We start from the raw sequence: 20,780 nt of genomic DNA, 5'->3' as shown, positions 1-20,780 counted from the left end.
GGTGTATGCTGTACTCTGTTTTTGTGTTTTGGCTGCTCTTTCCCACAGATCCAGTCCTCTGCAGAATTCCTCTTTGCTTGCAGTGGGAAGTGTTTGGACTTTTAACTAGGTGTGCTTTGATTTGTTTGCTAATATAAGACTTAAAAAAAAAAAAGGCTGATCCAAGAAAGGTGAAAAGGAAAAGGAAAAAAAAAAGCAAACAAACAAACAAAACAAGTATAAGCTGATTCCAAAGAAAAACAAAGACAGAATAAAGAAGAGGGAACAAAAAAGGATCTTGTCCCAAAAGGAGAGGCTTAAACAAGCAGACTAACAAATGAACAAAAAACTATAAGACTGATTCCAAAGAAAGAAGAAAGAGAGAGGGAGAGAGAGAGACAGAGAGAGAGAAGGAAAAAAAAATAAATTAAAAACTGTGGTGCAAAGGACGCCTGGGTGGCTCAGTGGGTTAAGCCACTGCCTTCGGCTCAGGTCATGATCTCGGCTCCCGGGATTGAGTCCCACATCGGGCTCTCTGCTCAGCAGGGAGCCTGCTTCCTCCTCTCTCTCTCTCTGTGCCTGCCTCTCTGCCTACTTGTGATCTCTGTCAAATAAATAAATAAAATCTTTAAAAAAAAAACTGTGGTGTAAAAGTAATCAATACTGTTAGGCTGAAAATAAAAAAATAAATTAAAAAAAAACTTTTAAAATAAATAAATAAGAATTTTAAAAAATCTGATCTTTTGTCTACCATAACTGATGCTGATGCTTTGGAGCACTCTATTATCAGTAGACTTGGTACATGTGGGTGACCTTATTTGGTCCTCTTGGGGAGAGGCTCATTGCTCAGGCTTACAGTCAGACCTGTCCTAGTAAAGTTGCCCCTGCCAGGCACAGGGAGGAGTGGTTTGGTGTATGTGACTACAACCTCCACTGGTGGGGGGGGGCTGTTTTTTCTCTGAAGTCCAACCACACTGTTGGCCTGGTTGGTGGGGGTGGAAGATCGTGTCAATCTGCACTCATCCCCAGGGAGAGGAATTTGGGGGCCACCACTGTTCAGGAGACCCTCATAAACAGCAAACAATCTTCCCTCCAATGTCCCAGGCTTTTGTCAGATCATTGCGCTCAACCTGTCTGTGCCTGGGCCATCAGATTGCCCAGTACCACAGTTCTGTATTTATCTCTGGTCCGTGGCTGGGATTCAAAACTCCAAATATGAAAGACCTGACAACATGCAGACCCATCTCCCTCCCCCATAAGAGCCTCACAGCCCTGCACCTGACACCATCCTGTCCCAGAAAAGCAATTTCATGACTGTGCAGGTCCCTAGAATCTATTGTGAAACCAGGATATCTGCCCTCTGTGTATGCCTTCGTTCCCTGCTGTTCAACAGCCACTGAATGGCACTGGAGAGGCAATATACCCTCTTTGTCCTTGAAAAGGCAAATACCTTCTTCTTTAGGAAGGGGACCATCATATCCCACTATGACCCAGGGAATCCTCACATGCAGTATCTTTCATGATCCATACATTGCTCTTTCTCGCACTCTCTCCCTCTCTCCCTGATTTCTTTCCCCCAAAAGGGCTCCCTCCCCTCCACAGCACTACGGTTTTTCTCTCATCCAATTCATGTCTCTGAGCCTTGCATTTGTCACATTATCTTTCTCCTTCTTTTTGTGAAAAATGATTTCTTTTCTAAAAAAATATTTTATTTACTCATTTGATAGAGAGAGAGCAAGCACAGCAGGGAGAGCAGCAGGCATAGGAAGAGGGAGAAGGAGAAGTATTGTTGAGTGGAAATCCTGATGGGTACTCAAACCGAAGACCCTGAGATCATGACCTGAGCCAAAGGCTGACACTTAATGATTGAGCACCCAGGCACCCCTCTGCAAAATGTTTTCTTAACCTTAAGACTGATATTCTAGTTGTTCAAAATAATTTGATGTTGATCTAGCAGTATCCATGGGATGAGACAAGCCCAGGGTCTCCCTATTAACTCTGCCATCTCCTATCTGAAATCTCCTATCTGAAATCTCCATTCTCTCACTTTCACTCTGCAGGTGACTTTAGGTCTAAAATGAGTCTCTTATAAGCAGCGTATAGATTTTTTTTTCCCAAGATTTTATTTATTTGCCAGAGAGAGACACACAGCAAGAGAAGGAACACTAGCAGAGGAGTGTGAAAGGGAGAAGAAGGCTTTCTGCTGAGCAGCGAGCCTGATGTTGGGATCCATCCCAGGACCCTGCAATCATGACCTGAGCTGAAGGCAGTCGCTTAACCAACTGAGCCACCCAGGTGCCCCTTGTTCTTGTTTTTTAATCCATTCTGATGTCCTCTGTCATTTGATTGCAGCATTTAGTCCATTTACCTTCAGAATAATTGTTGATATGAATTTAGTGTCATTGTGTTACCTGTATAGTTCGTGTTTTGGGTGATGCTCTCTGTTCCTTTCTATTCTTTGTTGGCTTTTGTCTTTTTTCCCCACTCAAAGAGCCCCCTTTAATATTTCTTGTAGAGCTCATTTTATGCTCATGACCTCCTTTATTTTTTTGTTTGTCTGGGAAAACCTTTATCTCTCCTATTCTGAATTACAGGATTGCAGGATAAAGTATTCTTGGCTGCATATCTTCCCATTCAGTACACAAAATGTATCATGCAACTCTCTTCCAGCCTGCCACATTTCTGTGGATAGATCTGTTGTGAAACTAATGTGTTTCCCACTTATGTTAAGGGCCCACCCCTCCTGCTGCTTTCAACATTCTTTCTTTTTCTGCATATATCTTGTGTATTTGACTATGATATGTTTTGGTGATGGCTGGCTTCTGTTGAATTTAATGGGAGTTCTCCATGAACCTTGGATTTTGCTATTTGTTTCCTTCCCCATATTAGGCAACTTTTCTTCTATAATATACTCGAATAAAACTTTTGCCACTTTTTCTTTCTCTTCTTCTGGAACTCCTATGATAGTAATGTTATGCTTTAAGAAGTTCCTGAGCTCTCTAAGTCTACATTTGTGATCTAATACTTTTCCTTCCCTGTTTAGCTTCATTATTTTCCATAATTTTATCTTTTAAACCAGTGATTCATTCCTCTGCCTCTTCCATCCTCATTTTCATGGCCTCCAGTTGGGTTTGCATCTCAGTTATAGCATTTTTAATTTTAGCCTGACTAGTTTTTTAGGTTTTTAAAATCTCTGCAGTAAGGGATTCTTTTTTTAAAAAGAAGATTTTATTTATTTATTTATTTGCACAGAGAGAGAGATCACAAGTAGGCGAGAGGCAGGCAGAGAGAGAGGGGGGAAGCAGGCTCCCCGCTGAGCAGAGAGCCCGATGCGGGACTCGATCCCAGGACCCTGAGATCATGACCTGAGCTGAAGGCAGTGGCTTAACCCACTGAGCCAACCAGGCACCCCGCAGTAAGGGATTCTTTAGTGTCTTCTATGTGTTTTTTTTTTTTTTTTGAATGCCCAGCTACTATCCTTATAATTGTTGTTTTAACATCTGTTTCAAACATCCTTTTTTTTTTAAAGATTTTATTTATTTATTTGTCAGAGAGAGAGGGAGAGAGAGCGAGCACAGGCAGACAGATAGGCAGGCAGAGGCAGAGGGAGAAGCAGGCTCCCTGCCGAGCAAGGAGCCTGATGCGGGACTCGATCCCAGGACGCTGAGATCATGACCTGAGCCGAAGGCAGCTGCTTAACCAACTGAGCCACCCAGGCATCCCTGTTTCAAACATCTTATACCAGTTTTGATTCAATTCCTGGCCATTACTTCTTTCTGTTCTTTCTTTAGAGGTGAATTCCCACATCTTGTCATTTTGTCTAGGTCACTGTTCTTTGTGTGTGTGTGTGTGTGTGTGTGTGTGTGTAATTGTTAGGAAAGCCTGTTATATTTGTGTTCCTGAGAGTAATGACTATACTAAGAAGAGGTCCCGAAACTAGGGCAGAGGTCTTATATGCATTCTTATGTTATGTTTTGATTGCCCTTATCCTCAGGTAAATCCTTTGCATAGTTTCTTCTTGTCTGTACTGGGAGGTGTTTGGGCTTTGTCCACTGTGTGGCAAGTTTTACCTAGGTGTGTTTGGTCTGCTTTTTAAAAGAAGTTAGATCTAAAGAAAGAATCTAGATCCCATTTCCCCTATAGCTAAAGTTTTGCAGCCCTCTATTATCAGTAAATTTGGTGCATGTGAAGAGTTTGTGTTGGTCTTCTGGGGAAGGGAGCTTCTGGGCTGATTTTCAGGCCAATCTGCCTTAGTAAACATACACCTGTAGGGCTTAATGCAAGAAACTCCAGTCTCCACTGCAGGATACTGTGTTGTTATTCACTGAAGTTGGTCTGTGTTGCACTGCAGGGAGGGTAATGGCTTTGCTCCCCTTTCTCCTCCCTGGAGTGGAGAGTTTGAACCCATCACTCTTTAGGAAACCCTCACAGAAGAGTGAATAATCATCCCTCTTTTGTCCCCAGCTTCCATCAGATCCTTGTCTTCACCTTGTCTGTGTTTGAGTTATCTGCCTGCCATGTGGTATACTACTCTTGTGTTTTATCTTGGGCATGAACCTGGGTTTCAAAACTCTAAACGTTATGGACCCACATGGAACAGACCTGTAGTGATCTTATAGGAGAGGGTCACTATGCTTTTGCTATTTGTTGGTTTGTCCCATTAGAGCAGTTGCATGACCATGCAGTGGTTGAGAGTTTATGGTAAATCACAGCAAAGAGCCAGCACCAAAGTTTGCTGCCCTCAATAAGTGTCTTTGTTCCTTAACCAGGGGAGAGGGAGACACATTGGCATCACCAGAATGGGAGGATATAGTGGTCAGTTAATGGCCTTCAACAAGTTAGTGCTTTCAAAACTATTCATTATTATTCTTGATTTGTTTAGACTACCTGTAACTATATCATTAGTGAGAGTTGTTTAGTGTTCTCAGAAGCAGCTTAAATCCAAGGTTATTGAAACTTTTTGAACAGATTATAAAAATTAGTTCCCTATGTTTAATAATGATTTTCTAAATATTAAGATTAATAATTTCACCCCTAAAAGGGAATTTTCAAAAAGCCTCTCATGAAAAGTTGCCAAATTACAATCTATTCATATAAATGTTTTTCAGGTGGAAGTGAATCCTCCTGGGATAAGGATAAGATGCAATCTTCTCTTGCTGCTCCTGGACCCCAACATGGACTTGCTCATGCAGCCCTGGCTAGCCAGCCAGGCCTTGGGGGTACTCCTGCCCTCAATCCACTGCAGCAGAACCACTTACTGACCAACAGTATGTATTCTTTCCTTTCAAAAGTTGGTGTGTTGAGAAAAATACCACACAAGACCCACTACAAACCTTGGTCAAGCAGGATTAGTACATTTTCCTTCCATGGTGTTCAACACTTTGAAGTCATAAGGATAGATTTAGAGGGATTTATTTGAAACTGTGGGTTTTATAGAGTAAAGATAGATTGAGAGGACATGTAGCAGAGTAAAGATACATGGGAAGTCATGTAACAGAGTAATTAAGAAAGTTGTCTATAGTCACATAAACTTGGGTTTGAAATCCACTTCTTTTGGATTCCATGCTATTATTTGACCTTGGAGAATTTATCTAATTTTTCCAAGTCTCCACAGAGTCCACAACTACAAAGGAAGAATAAAAATATGCCTATTATGTAAGGTTATTGTGAGTGCTAAAAATAACAAAAGAAAAGCTGTTAGTGACTTGCATACAGTAAGAACTCTTTATAGTATAAGTATTATTATTACTCATTAATCAAATTTTAGCTAATGTATAAAAATTCAGGTTTAGATAATGTTTTTAGGAACTTCAAAAACTCAGAAGTCTTTCTGTAGGAAAGTGTGCCTTATATGCATTACTTGACTAAAACACCACTTTTCCTTTTTAAATCCTAATTTTCTTATAAGCAGGAATCTGAGAGAAAACTTTCATTATTTCTTTCCCTGAGATTTTCAGTCTCTCACTAAGCCTTAGTATTAAAACAACAAAACAGAGAAATTCTGAAATATTTTAATATGATGTCTTAAATCTTAATGAAATTTGTCAGTTTTAAGCATACAGAATGAGTCTTACTTTAAAAATGCTATAAACTCAAATGTGAAAGGTACATAGAAATGAAATGTTAAGCAAAGATAAATAAATGCCAAGAAAGTTATAAACATTGTGCTATGAGAAGTTGAAAAAAGGACTGATTAAAGTTGACTTATTTCATAAAGCAGGAAAATTTGGAAGACTTCTGGTTTCTGGTCTGACAAGTTTAGAAGTCACTCCTCATCAAAGCAAGATAAAAAACTCTTTTAAATCCATCAGAGATTGAATTCACAGGGCAGAGATAGCCCCCAAATTGAAGATATAGGCAGATACAGAAAATCAGAGCTTACAGGGAGCAGAAGCCACAGCTAGAGTCTCGTAGAAATATTTAAATTGCTAGAGATTCTGTTTGGACCTACCATGAGAGATAAAAACCCCTGGGGGCCAATTCTTAGTGGGTCTCTGCACTTTCACAAGTCTTAATTCCAGGAGCACCTTGAGGTTCTCATGGTGATGACCTGAGAAAATGCCTTTCATGTTTCGTGCTGGGAGACAGAAGTACCTATTTCAAAATATGCTCAAAATGTTCTGTTCACCTCAACAAAGGCCAGCCCTCAAAGGAAACTGCTTTGCCAAAACTAGTTTGTTTTACCAGAGCCTAACTGCTATGGGGGAAAGGATATATTAAAGTCCAGCATCCTGTAATCATTAATGTGAGGTAAGGGACATGCACTTCTCTAGCCCCTTTAACATTTCCTGTGTGAAAAGAGAAATACTCAACTTTAGCCCCCTCTAGTCTTCCTCTCTCACATAAGAGAGATAAAAGCTAAAAATCCTTTGTGAAAATCATAACCTAAAGACACAGACTCATTAAGAGACTGAAATCTAATCATGTTTCTCCTCCTTACACATATTACCACCACCACAATAAGGCTGTATATAAGAACAGTGGATTGCAACTGAGGAAACTGAAGTCCTCATACCAAATTGAATTTGGATTCTTTAGGACACACCAAAGATAATAAGGAGGACAAGAAATTACCACTAACACAACAGCTACAGGAAACAGTAAATATAACTTAATTCCAAGTTGAGCCTGGTTATCTGGTCCAGGACAGGAATTCAGGAAAAACATAATTGAACTGAAAAGCAACATTAATCAACTAGCTCTAATGGACTTTTATAGAATATTTTATCCAACAACGGAAGGATAGGCAATCTTTCAAACCTGAACCATGAAGAAATAGAAAATCTGAACCATGAAGAAATAGAAAATCTGAACAGACTGATAACACGTAATGAAACTAAATCAGTAATGTAAACATACCCCCCCTTAAAAAAAGTCCCAGACCAGATGGCTTCAGAAGCAAACTCTACCAAACATTTAAAGAGGAATTAATGCTTATTCTCCTCAAACTGTCCCAAAAAATTAAAGAGGAAAAAAAATTCAAATACATTATATAAGGCCAGAGTTACCCTGATATCAAAACCAGGTAAAAACCATTTAAAACAAAAACAAAAACAAAAACAAAAACAAACTACAGATCTATATCCCTGATGAACATATATGCCAAAACCATCAACAAAATATTAGCAAACTACATTCAACAATACATTAAAAGGATTATTCAACATGACCAAGTAGGATTTATTCAGGGGATGCAGGAATGGTTCAATATCCACAAATCAATCACCATCATACACCACATCAACAAACCAAGGATAAAAATCATATGACCATTTAAATACACGCAGAAAAAGTATTTTAAAAATTAATGCCTATTCATTATAAAAAACTCTCAACAAAAGTGGTATTGTAGAGGGAACATATCTCAAAATACTAAAAGCTATATATGAAAAACCCACAGGTAACATCTTAATCAAAAGAAGCTGAGGGGAACCACAAGAGACTATGGACTCTGAAAAACAATCTGAGGGGTTTGAAGTGGCTGGGGGTGGGAGGTTGGGGTACCAGGTGGTGGGTATTATAGAGGGCACGGCTTGCATGGAGCACTGGGTGTGGTGAAAAAATAATGAATACTGTTTTTCTGAAAATAAATAAATTGGAAAAAAAAGAAGCTGAGAGCTTTTCCTCTAATATTAGGAACAAAAAAGGATGTCTAATCTCATTTTTATCGAGTGAGTACTGAAAATCCTAGCCACAGTAATCAGACAAGAAAAAAGAAATAGATATCCAAATAGTTAAGGAAGAAGCAAAATTTTCATTATTTGCAGATGACATGATACTATACACAAAAACCTTAAAATTCCACCAAAAATTACTAGAGGTAATAAATTAATTCAGTAAATTTGCAGACTAAAAAATAAAATCCAGAAATTTGTAGCATTTCTTTACACAAATAACAAAGAAGCAGGAAGAAATTTTATGAAAAATCCATTTACAATTTCCTCAAGTAGATGTTTTATTAGGAATAAATTTAACCAAAGAGATAAAAGACCTATATCCTGAAAACCACAAAACACTAAGGAAATAAACTGAAGATGATACAAACAATTGAAAAGATATTCCATTCCCATGGATTGGAAGAACCAATGTTGTTAAAATGTCCATGTTACACAAAGCAATCTAGAGATTCAATGAACTCTCTACCAAAATATCAACAGCACTTCTCACAAACTAAAACAAATAATACTAAAATATTTGTGGCGCCACAAAAGAAAAAGCAATCATGAGACAAAGAACACAAAGCTGGGGGTATCATAATTCTGGGTTTCAAGATACATTATAAAGCTGTAGTAATCAAAACAGAATGATACTGGAACAAACTTGTAGATCAAAGGAACGAACAGAAAAACTAGAAATAAATCCCTGAATATATGGTCAATTAATCTATGACAAAGAAGGCAATAATGTACAATGGGGAAGAGAGCGTCTTCAATAAATGGTGCTGGGAAAACTGGACAGCTACATATAAAAAATGAAATTGGACCACTTCCTAACACCAAAATCAAACTCAAAACAGATTAAAGTACTAAATTTGAGACTTGAAACTAGAAATCTTTGAAGAGAACACAGGTAGTAATTTCTTTGCCATAAGTTGTGACATTTTTCTATGTATGATTCATAAGGCAAGGGGAATTTTTAAAAATAAATTATTGAGATTGCATCAAAATAAAAAGCTTTTTCATAACAAAGGAAAACCTCAACAAGACAAAAGACAGCCTACTGAATGGAAGAATATATTTAGAAATGATATGTTCCATAAGGTATAAATATCCAATATATTTAAAGAATTTATACTTAGCTTAGAAAGTGATGGAAAACTAGGAGGATCTTGGTTTCACCGCATACCATAAACACGACTATATAACTACCAAATCATCCTAAATACTCCAGAAATCACATTAAAAGTGACAGAAAAAAAAAAACCCTCCATAACAAGAAAGAAAAGGCCACATCAAAGAAGGTAACAAGTGCAAATATGAGGGTTATTGAAGAACCAGATCACAGCTGCTGCAAAGGTGAGGGAGTCATGGTCCTGGAGAAGGGCAGAACAGAGTGGAGCAAATGGGATCGCACAAGGAAAATATTTCCCCATAGCCACTGGTTTGGGAGAAAAAAAAAAAAAGAGTGACTGAATTTTGCAAGTTCTTGCAACCAGCAGGACCTAAGGCCTGGAGCTTGAAAGTTCAGGGGCTGTGCCTGGAATAGAACCTGGAGGTCACTGCTTTGTTTCTGGAGAGAAGGCAAGAAAATGACCCAGGGCCAGGCAGCATGGAGTGATCTGAAGAGCATCTGGGGCACATAGTAAAGAGATTTGTCACTGTTCTCTGAGCAGTTTCCTAATTGGCAGCATTCACTGTGATACCTCTCTGAGAATGAAGGAGCTGGCTGGCACCATTTCCCTCCCAAGTTTTTCAGCATAAACAGGGAGCAGTGTAGTGCTAACACTGGCTACCTAACTTGCTTACACCAAGCCTCTCCCATGTGCTCTGTTGGATATGTCCTACTAAGTCACACTTGCTTCATTCAAGCTCAGAGGGCTCCTTTGGCCAAAGACCAGCACAAATTATAGCCCCCACCACTCTACCCTACCAGAGAGTTTTACAGTGGCTCAGTTCTAATAAAGGTTAAGTCTAATAAAGTGTTAAGTCTCATTTCAGAAGCCAACCAGAACACACCTAATTAAAACCAACCATATTCAAATGAGAGACAAAACACTGCCTACAGCAGGCAAGAAAAATCTCTGCAGATGAATGGCCTTAAGGAAAGAGCAGCCAGTGGCAGAGCACATGCAGCACACACCAGCGACACTCCTGGATGTTCCTAGGCCCTTCACACAACACCACATTTTCTGCATAAGGTCATTACTTTCAGAAACAGGAGACATAACTTCATTTTCTAGCACAGAAGAAGGCAGAGTCTTAAATATTTCCAGGACAGAAGAATAAAAGGACAAGATAAAGCCATAGCCTAAAATCTAAGTGAAAAAAGTATATATAATTAACATGCCTGAAGGAAAACTTAAGGCAACAATGATAAGGAACTCAATGAGGTTGAGAAAAAGTAGAAGATATCAGTGAGACTCTACCAGAGAGAAAGAAGAGTTAAAAAGAATAAATCAGAGATGAAGAGTCTAATAAATCATATTAGAAACATTCTTAATGCACTTATGGTTTGTCTCCCTCCCTATCCACCATAAGTGACTCTTAATCTCACGAAACAAACTGTGGGTTTCTGGGGGGAGGGGGGTTGGGAGAAGGGGAGTAGGGTTATGGACATTGGGGAGGGTATGTGCTTTTGGGTAAATTGGAAGGGGAGGTGAACCATGAGAGACTATGGACTCTGAAAAACAATCTGAGGCGTTTGAAGTGACAGGGGGGTGGGAGGTTGGGGTACTAGTTGGTGGGTATTATAGAGGGCACACCTTGCATGGAGCACTGGGTGTGGTGAAAAAATAATGAATACTGTTTTTCTGAAAATAAATAAATTCGAAAAAAAAGAAACATTCTTAATGCAATGAACAGCTGATCAGAAGAAGCAGGGGAACAAATTAATTACCTGGAAGAAAAAGTAATAGAAAGCAATTAAGCTGAACAAGAAGAGAAAAAGAATTATGCAAAATGAGAGTAGACTTACGGAAACCAGTGACTCTATCAAATGCAATAGCATTCATATTATAGGAGTCCAAGAAAAAGAAGAGGACAGAAAGTGGGCAGAAAATGTATTTGAGGGTGCCTAGGTGGCTCAATTGGCTAAGCATTTGGCTTCAGTTCAGGTCATGATTCCAGGGTCCTGAGATTAAGCCCGGCCTCAGGCGCTCTCTTTATTTGCCTGCCTCTCCCTCTGCCTGCTGCTCCCCCTGTTTGTGCTCTCTCTGCCAAATAAATAAATAAAATCTTCTAAAAAAATTGAAGAACTAATAGCTGACCACTTCTCTAATCTGGGGATGGAAAGAGATACCCAGATCCCATAGGAACACAGAACTTCCATCAAAATCATCAATAGCAGGCCAACATCAAGTCATCTGTAATTAAATTAGGAAAATATAGTGATTTTTTAAAAAGTACCTTAAATGCAGCAAAACAAAATAAGTCCTTAACTTATAAGGGAAGACCCATAAAGCTAGCAGGAGATTTCTCAACAGAAACTTTGCAAGCCAGAAGGGAATAATACGATATATTCAAACTGCTGAAGGGAGGGTTAAAGAGGTAGGTTCCAGATGGAGGCATGAATAAGAGTAAGCTAAGGTGAATTCAAATTGTAGAGTGCTGCAATTAGTCCAGTAAGGCTAGAGTAGAGCATACATAGAAAAATATCCTGAGATAACAAAGCTAGAAACGTAACTTCAAATGGAACTGAAGAGTTTGTATTTTATTTTGGAGACATTAAATAGCCACTAAAGTCCTAAAATTGGAGTAGAAAGGCAAATTATATGGCATAGGAGAACCAACCAGAAAGACAGCATACAAAACAAGTATTACAGGATTGGTACCTAACTAGAAATGGGAAAATGTTATAGAGGTCAACATGACTTGGAAATCAAATAACTGTGGGATTTTAGGAGTATTAGACTGTTACTGAAGTTTGTAGCCTTAATAGCTAGGAAGGGGTGGTGTTATTCACTTACATAAGAGTTATAAGAGTTGCTGGAATACCAAGATGCTTGAGAAATAATGCTTTATAGTAGCTAGCATGATGACCTTGCGGTTAACAGGAAAGCAATGACCCATTTTGGTGATTTTAAAAAATAATTTAATTCCCATACTTTTAAAAGTCTATACATTTCTGGCTCCATATAAATTTTGGGATTATTTGTTCCATTCTTTTGAAAAAAGATGGTATTTTGATAGGGATTGCATAAAATGTGTAGATTGCTTTAGGTTGCATAAACATTTCCACAATATTTCTTCTTCCAATCCATGAACATGGAATGTTTTTCCATTTCTTTGTGTCTTCCTCGTTTTTTTTTTTTTTTTCCATGAGTACTTTATAGTTTTCTAAATACAGATTCTTTGTCTCTTTGGTTGGGTTTATTCCTAGGTATCTTATGGCATTGGGTGCAATTGTAAATGGGATCAACTCCTTGATTTCTCTTTCTTTTCTCTTTCTGTTGGTGTATAGAAATGCAGCTGATTTCTGCACATTGATTTTATATCCTGACATTTTACTGAATTCCTGTATGAGTTCTAGCAGTTTTGGAGTGGAGTCTTTAGGGTTTTTCACATAAAGTATCATATCATCTGCAAAGAGTGAGATTTTGATTTCTTCTCTGCTGATTCAAATGCCTCTTATTTCTTTGTGTTGTCTGATTGTTGAGGCTAGGAATTCTAATATTATGTTGACTAGCGGTGGTGATAGTGGTGATAATCCTGGCATGTTACTGACCTTAGGGGGAAATCTCTCAATTTTTCCACATTGAGAATGATATTTGCTGTGGGTTTCATAGATGGCTTTTGTGCTTTGGGGTATGTACCCTCTATCCCTACACTGTGAAATTTGATAAAGAAAACCAAAGTTGGCAGCATCAAAATTTCAGACTTCAAGCTCTATTACAAAGCTGCAATCATCAAGACAGTACAGTACCAGCACAAAAGAAGACACATAGATCAATGGAACAGAATAGAGAGCCCAGAAATGGACCCCCAACACTATGGTCAATTAATCCTTGGCAAAGCAAGAAAGAATGTCCAATGGAGAAAGACAGTCTCTTCAACAAATAGTGTTGGAAATATTGGACAGCTGCATGCAGAATAATGAAACTGAATCATTTTCTTACACAACACACAAAAATAGACTCAAAATGGATGAAACACCTCAATGTGAGACAGGAATCCATCAAAATCCTTGAGCAGAATACAGGCAACAACTTCTTTGATCTCAGCTATGGCAACTTCTTCATAAAAACATCATCAAAGTCAAGGGAAGCAAGGGCAAAAATGAACTATTGGGACTTCACCAAGATAAAAAGTTTTGGCACAGCAAAGGAAACAGTCAACAAAGTCAAAAGACCATGAACAGAATGGGAAAACACATTTTCAAATGATAAAAGGCTAGCATCCAAAATCTATAAAGAACTTATCAAACTCAACACCCAAAAAACAAATAATCCAATCAAGAAATGGGTAAAAGACATGAACAGACATTTCTGCAAAGAAGACATCCAAATGGTCAACAGACACATGAAAAAGTGCTCAACATCACTCAGCATGAGGGAAATACAAATCAAAAACAGTGAGATACCACCTCACACCAGAAAGAATGACTGAAATTAACCAGTCAGAAAATGACAGATGTTGGTGAGGACATGGAGAAAGAGGAACCCACCTACACTTTTGGTGAGAATGCAAGCTGGTGCAGCCCACTCTGGAAAGCAGTATGGATTTTCCTCAAGAAGTTGAAAATAGATCTACCCTATGATCCAGCAATCACACTATCGAGTATTTACCCTAAAGATACAAATGTAGCGATCTGAAAGGGCATGTGCACCCAAATGTTTATAGCAGCAATGTTCACAATAGTCAAACTATGGAAAGAACCTAGATATCAATTTTCAGATGAATGAATAAAGAATATATATGTATATGTATGTATGTATACATATGTGTGTATACACACACCAAATCTTCTTTATCCATATGTGTGTGTGTATATGTGTGCGTGTACATTAATGTACACATGTGTTTAATGTACACACACACACACACACACAGGAATACCATGCAGTCATAAAACCCCCCGAAATCTTGCCATTTGCAATTATGTGAATGGAATTAGGGGATATTATGCTAAGCAAAATAAGTCATTCAGAGAAAGACAATTATCATATGATCTCTCTGATATGAGGAATTTGAGAGTCAGGGAAGGAGGTTGTGGGGGTAGGGAGGAAAAAATGAAACAAGATGGGACTGGGAAGGGAGACATGCCATAAAAGACTCTTAATCTCAGGAAACAAACTGAGGGCTGCTAGGGCTTGGTGGGGGAGGGGGAGGGGGAGGGTGGCTGGGTTATGGACACTGGGGAGGGTATGTGCTATGGTGAATGGTGTGAATTGTGTACGATTGATGATTAACAGACCTGTACCCCTGAAACAAATAATTCATTATATGTTAATTTAAAAAAAGTCTATACATTTCTGGCATGTTACCAAATGAGCCAGATTGTTAGATTGTGCTGTACTTTTAATGGCTCTTAATTTAATGTTTTCAACTTTGGGAAAATATTTACTTATAATTCAATATTTGCATATGCTTTACATGTGGAGCTCATGTGAGGTCACTCAAACTAGCCAGTGATGTCAATATTAGCTTAGAGTCTAGGGTATTATAATCAATTGACAATTATTGCAGGTCATGATCTGGAAGTGTAACTTTTAGGTCCTTCATAGTCTTTTGAAATGTTTAATTAATCATATTTTAAACTGTCAACAGGCTGTTAAATTCTCTTTGTAGTCTTTGTTTAGTTTCCATATCAATTAGACTTTAATTAGTCATATGACTTGATATGGCCAGTTGGTGTTGGAATGATGCTGAAAATCATTGGAGAACTGAGGACAGATTATTACACTGTTAGTAAATTGAATAGAGGCTTATTTAAGCATTTGTGTGGTAAAGGGAGGAACCAATGGCTACTTTAAATTGACAGCTTGAACAATCTTCTACGAAAACTCTGAGTACGCAAAGAAACCTTGAGATCTATAATTATCTTGGATAAATGAGAGCCTTATATAGAAACCTATTTAAACCATTGATTAGTATTATGTTGAACATCAAATAAAGGTTTAGGGAAAAGATAAACAGTGATTAATTTAATATGTGTTATGTAATATCATTATAACAAAAGCATATGCAGAGTATAGTATAAAATGCATATACATCGGGGGGGACAAGATGGCGGGGTACTAGGAAGAGGCGTCTTTTCAGCTGGTACCCCAAAGTGAGCTGATTACCTACCAAAGAACTCTGATCACCCATGAAATCAGCCTGAGATCAGAATTATACACGTCTGGATCTCTACAGGGGCAGAAGACGCCAGTGAGCAGGTAAAGCGGAATGGGAACAGCGGACTGATATCGGAAGATAAACAAAAGGGGGAGGGAGCCACCAGAGGCGACCGGTGCGAAAGTAATACCCCGATACGAGCGAGAGTGCCCTGCGTCTGGGGACCAGCATTAACTCGGAGACTGGTTGAAAGCACTCCAAAAGAGCAAAGGATCGCGGGGGCGGCTAGGGACAGGGGCTTGAGTCCCCGGTCCCAGACGGCCTCCCCGGCGCGGAGGCAGAGAGAGTGCGGCGGAGAAACCGGCTCCTGGTCCCTAAGCCGCCAGCGTGCCCCAGAGCGCGGGGTTCCGGCTCCTGTGAGGGGATGGGAGCCGGTCTGCAGAACGCGCGCTAGCCCTACCACAAAGCTTGAGATGCGCGTGCACGTCGCTCCAGCTCTCCTGGGTTTCTAAGGCCCTGGGGCGCTTCTTGACCCGGGCCATTGTTTCAAAGTCTAAGCCGCGCGCCCGCGAAACTCTTCCCCGGACAGAGGCGCGCAAAAGCCCAGACTGCGGCTTACGGACCAGCGCCCCGTTCTCAGTGCCCCAGACGCGCGCCCGACCCACAGCCACCTCTGAAAAGAGGTGCGCGCAAGCCGGGCACTCCCAGCCCCGGCCAGCGGCAAAATCTCAGTGTGCGATCGCTGCTTGGAACCTCTCTGGCGGTCAGGAGCTCCCAGACAGCCGCCACTGCCTTGGCTTTGGGGACGAGCAAAAGATCCTGCGCCCCCAGGGTCTTTAACTTGGAACCTGCACTGCCAGCGTCCAAGGGGGAATTTATTCAGCTTCTGCACCCAGACTGAGGCTTCTGAGACGGAGATCAGGAAGTGTTCCAGGGTGCACCTTGACTGCACCAGAGTTGATACATCCAGCTACATCTGTTCAGTCTTCTCCCACCAAAATGACTAGGAGGAGGAATGCCCAACAGAAGAAAAATACAGAGGATGGACCTTCCGCAACAGAGCTAACGGCTATCAACATAGACAATATGTCGGAAAGAGAATTCAGGCTAACAATTATCCAGGCAATAGCTAGGTTGGAGAAAGCCATGGATGACCAAACAGAATTGATTAGAGCCGAACTGAAAGCGACCAGACAGGATGTTCACAATGTTAGGGCGGAGCTTAAAGCTACCAGGGAGGAGGTCCACAATGCTCTCAATGAGTTCCAATCCAATCTAAACTCTCTCAAAGCTAGGGTAACTGAGACAGAAGATAGAATTAGTGATCTGGAAGACAAACAGATAGAGAGAAAGGATCAGGAGGAAGCCTGGAACAAACAGCTTAGATCCCACGAAAGCAGAATTAGGGAAATAAGTGATGCCATGAAGCGTTCCAACGTCAGAATTATTGGAATTCCTGAAGGGGAGGAGAAAGAAAGAAGTCTAGAAGATGTCGTGGAACAAGTCCTTCATGAAAACTTTCCGAATCTCGCGAATGAAACCAGCGTTCATGTACTAGAGGCTGAACGGTCTCCACCCAAGATTATACACTCCAAAAAAACATCACGACACCTGATAGTCAAATTGAGAAATTATAATTGTAGGTATAATCTCTTGAAAGCTGCCAGGGCAAAGAGGCTCCTTACTTACAGAGGGAAGCCCATCAGAATAACGTCAGACCTGTCCACAGAGACCTGGCAAGCCAGAAGAGGCTGGCAAGATATATTCAGGGCACTAAATGAGAAGAACATGCAGCCAAGAATACTTTATCCAGCAAGACTGACATTCAAAATGGATGGAGAGATAAAGAGTTTCCAAGACCGGCAAGACTTAAAAGACTATGCAACCACCAAGCCGATACTGCAGGAAATATTAAGGGGGGTTCTATAAAAGAGGAAAAATCCCAAGAATAGCATTGAACAGAAATATAGAGACAGTCTACAGAAAGAAAGACTTCAAAGGTAACTCGATGTCAATAAAAACGTATCTATCAATAATCACTCTCAATGTGAATGGCCTCAATGCACCCATAAAACGGCAGAGGGTTGCAGATTGGATAAAACGACAGGACCCATCCATATGCTGTCTACAAGAGACCCATTTTGAACCTAAAGATACACGCAGACTGAAAGTGAAGGGGTGGAGAAGCATCTTTCATGCCAATGGGACTCAAAAGAAGGCTGGGGTAGCGATTCTCATATCAGATAAATTAGACTTCAAACTAAAGACTGTAGTCAGAGATACAGAAGGACACTACATAATCCTTAAAGGGACTATCCACCAAGATGATCTAACAATTGTAAATATCTATGCTCCCAATATGGGAGCAGCCAATTACTTAAGAAAACTGTTAATCAAGATAAAGAGTCATATTGATATGAATACACTAATCGTAGGTGATCTTAACACGCCTCTTTCAGAATTAGACAGATCATCGAAGCAGAAAATCAATAAAGAAACAAGAGCATTGAACGACACATTGGACCAGATGGACCTCATAGATATATACAGAACATTCCACCCTAAAACAGCAGAATACTCATTCTTCTCAAGTGCACACGGAACCTTCTCCAGAATAGACCACATACTGGGTCACAAATCAGGACTCAGCCGATACCAAAAGACTGAGATTATTCCCTGCATATTCTCAGATCACAATGCTTTGAAACTGGAGCTCAATCACAAGGAAAAGTTCCGAAGGAACTCAAACACCTGGAAGCTAAAGACCACCTTGCTTAAGAATGCTTGGATCAACCAGGAGATCAAAGAAGAACTGAAACAATTCATGGAAACCAATGAGAATGAAGACACTTCGGTCCAAAACCTATGGGATACAGCAAAGGCGGTCCTAAGGGGAAAATACATAGCCATCCAAGCCTCCTTCAAAAAAAATGAAAAATCCAGAACACACCAGCTGTCTCTACACCTTAAAGAACTGGAGGATCAACAACAAATCAAACCAACTCCACACATAAGAAGGGAAATCATCAAGATTAGAGCTGAGATCAATGAGGGAGAAACCAGAGATACAGTAAAACGTATCAATGAAACTAGAAGCCGGTTTTTTGAAAGAATCAATAAGATCAATAAGCCACTGGCTACACTAATCCGAAAGAAAAGAGAGAAATCCCAAATTCATAAAATTATGAATGAAAAAGGAGAGATCACAACTAACACCAAGGAAGTAGAAACAATCATCAGAAGTTATTATCAAGTTATATTCCAATAAGCTTAGCAACCTAGATGAAATGGATGCATTCCTGGAAAAATATAAACTACCAAAATTGAACCAGGAAGAAATCGACAACCTGAATAGACCGATATCTAATAACGAGATTGAAGCAGTGATCAAAAATCTCCCAAAAAACAAGAGCCCAGGACCTGACGGATTCCCTGGGGAATTCTACCAAACCTTCCAAGAAGAAATAACACCTATTCTCCTGAAGCTGTTTCAAAAAATTGAAGCAGAAGGAAAACTTCCAGACTCTTTCTATGAAGCCAGCATTACCCTGATCCCCAAACCAGGCAAGGACCATACCAAAAAGGAGAATTTCAGACCAATATCACTGATGAATATGGATGCTAAGATTCTCAACAAGATCCTAGCCAACAGGATCCAACAACACATTAAAAAGATTATCCACCATGATCAGGTGGGATTCATCCCTGGGCTACAAGGATGGTTCAACATTCGTAAATCAATCAATGTGATACAACAAATTAATATGAGAAGAGAGAAGAACCACATGGTCCTCTCAATTGATGCAGAAAAAGCATTTGACAAAATCCAACATCCGTTCCTGATTAAAACGCTTCAAAGTATAGGGATAGAGGGAACATTCCTGAACCTCATCAAATCTATCTATGAAAGACCCACAGCAAATATCATCCTCAATGGGAAAAAGCTTGCAGCCTTCCCGTTGAGATCAGGAACAAGACAAGGATGCCCACTTTCACCACTCTTGTTCAACATAGTATTAGAAGTCCTAGCAACAGCAATCAGACAACAGAGAGAAATAAAAGGTATCCAAATTGGTAATGAAGAAGTCAAACTCTCTCTCTTCGCAGATGACATGATTCTTTATATGGAAAACCCAAAAGACTCCACCCCCAAACTACTAGAACTCATACAGCAATTCAGCAGCGTGGCAGGATACAAAGTCAATGTGCAGAAATCAGTGGCTTTCTTATACACTAACAAGGAAAATACAGAAAGGGAAATTAGAGAATCGATTCCATTTACTATAGCACCAAGAACCATAAGATACCTGGGAATAAACCTAACTAAAGAGGTAAAGGATCTATACTTGAGGAACTATAGAACACTCATGAAAGAAATTGAAGAAGACACAAAAAGATGGAGGACCATTCCATGCTCTTGGATCGGAAGAATAAACATCGTTAAAATGTCTATACTGCCTAGAGCAATCTATACTTTTAATGCCATTCCGATCAAAATTCCACCGGCATTCTTCAAAGAGCTGGAGCAAATAATCCTAAAATTTGTATGGAATCAGAAGAGACCCCGAATCTCTAAGGAAACGTTGAAAAACAAAAATAAAGCTGGCGGCATCACCTTACCTGATTTCAAGCTTTATTACAAAGCTGTGATCACCAAGACAGCATGGTACTGGCATAAAAACAGACACATAGACCAGTGGAACAGAGTAGAGAGCCCTGATATGGACCCTCAACTCTATGGTCAATTAATCTTCGACAAAACAGGAAAAAATATACAGTGGAAAAAAGACAGTCTCTTCAATAAATGGTGCTGGGAAAGCTGGACAGCTATATGTAGAAGAATGAAACTCGACCATTCTCTTACACCGTACACAAAGATCAACTCAAAATGGATAAAAGACCTCAACGTGAGACAGGAATCTATCAGAATCTTAGAGGAGAACATAGGCAGTAATCTCTTCGATATCAGCCACAGCAACTTCTTTCAAGATACGTCTCCAAAGGCAAAGGAAACAAAAGCGAAAATAGACTTCTGGGACTTCATCAAAATCAAAAGCTTCTGCACAGCAAAGGAAACAGTCAAAAAAACAAAGAGGCAACCCACGGAATGGGAGAAGATATTTGCAAATGACAGTACAGACAAAAGGTTGATATCCAGGATCTATAATGAACTCCTCAAACTCAACCCACACGAAACAGACAAACACATCAAAAAATGGGCAGAAGATATGAACAGACACTTCTCCAATCAAGACATACAAATGGCTATCAGACACATGAAAAAATGCTCATCATCATTAGCCCTCAGGGAGATTCAAATTAAAACCACATTGAGATATCACCTTACACCAGTTAGAATGGCCAAAA

The 20,780-nt window shown here is 39.7% G+C and overlaps 1 protein-coding gene across 1 annotated transcript in view; it reads left to right on the top strand.

Annotated features, from left to right (window-relative positions):
* DACH2 (dachshund family transcription factor 2) overlaps positions 1 to 20,780 on the top strand; it is an 874,111-nt gene that overhangs the window by 680,284 nt on the left and 173,047 nt on the right. Inside the window, exon 4 of the mRNA XM_044235297.1 lies at positions 5,088 to 5,246. Coding sequence (XP_044091232.1) covers positions 5,088 to 5,246 — 159 coding nt within the window. The remainder of the gene's footprint in view (positions 1 to 5,087; positions 5,247 to 20,780) is intronic.

This window comes from Neovison vison, chromosome X (assembly GCF_020171115.1).
Source record: "Neovison vison isolate M4711 chromosome X, ASM_NN_V1, whole genome shotgun sequence".
In the NCBI taxonomy this organism is placed as follows: Eukaryota; Metazoa; Chordata; class Mammalia; order Carnivora; family Mustelidae; genus Neogale; species Neogale vison.
This window is presented reverse-complemented; position numbering and strand designations above follow the sequence as displayed.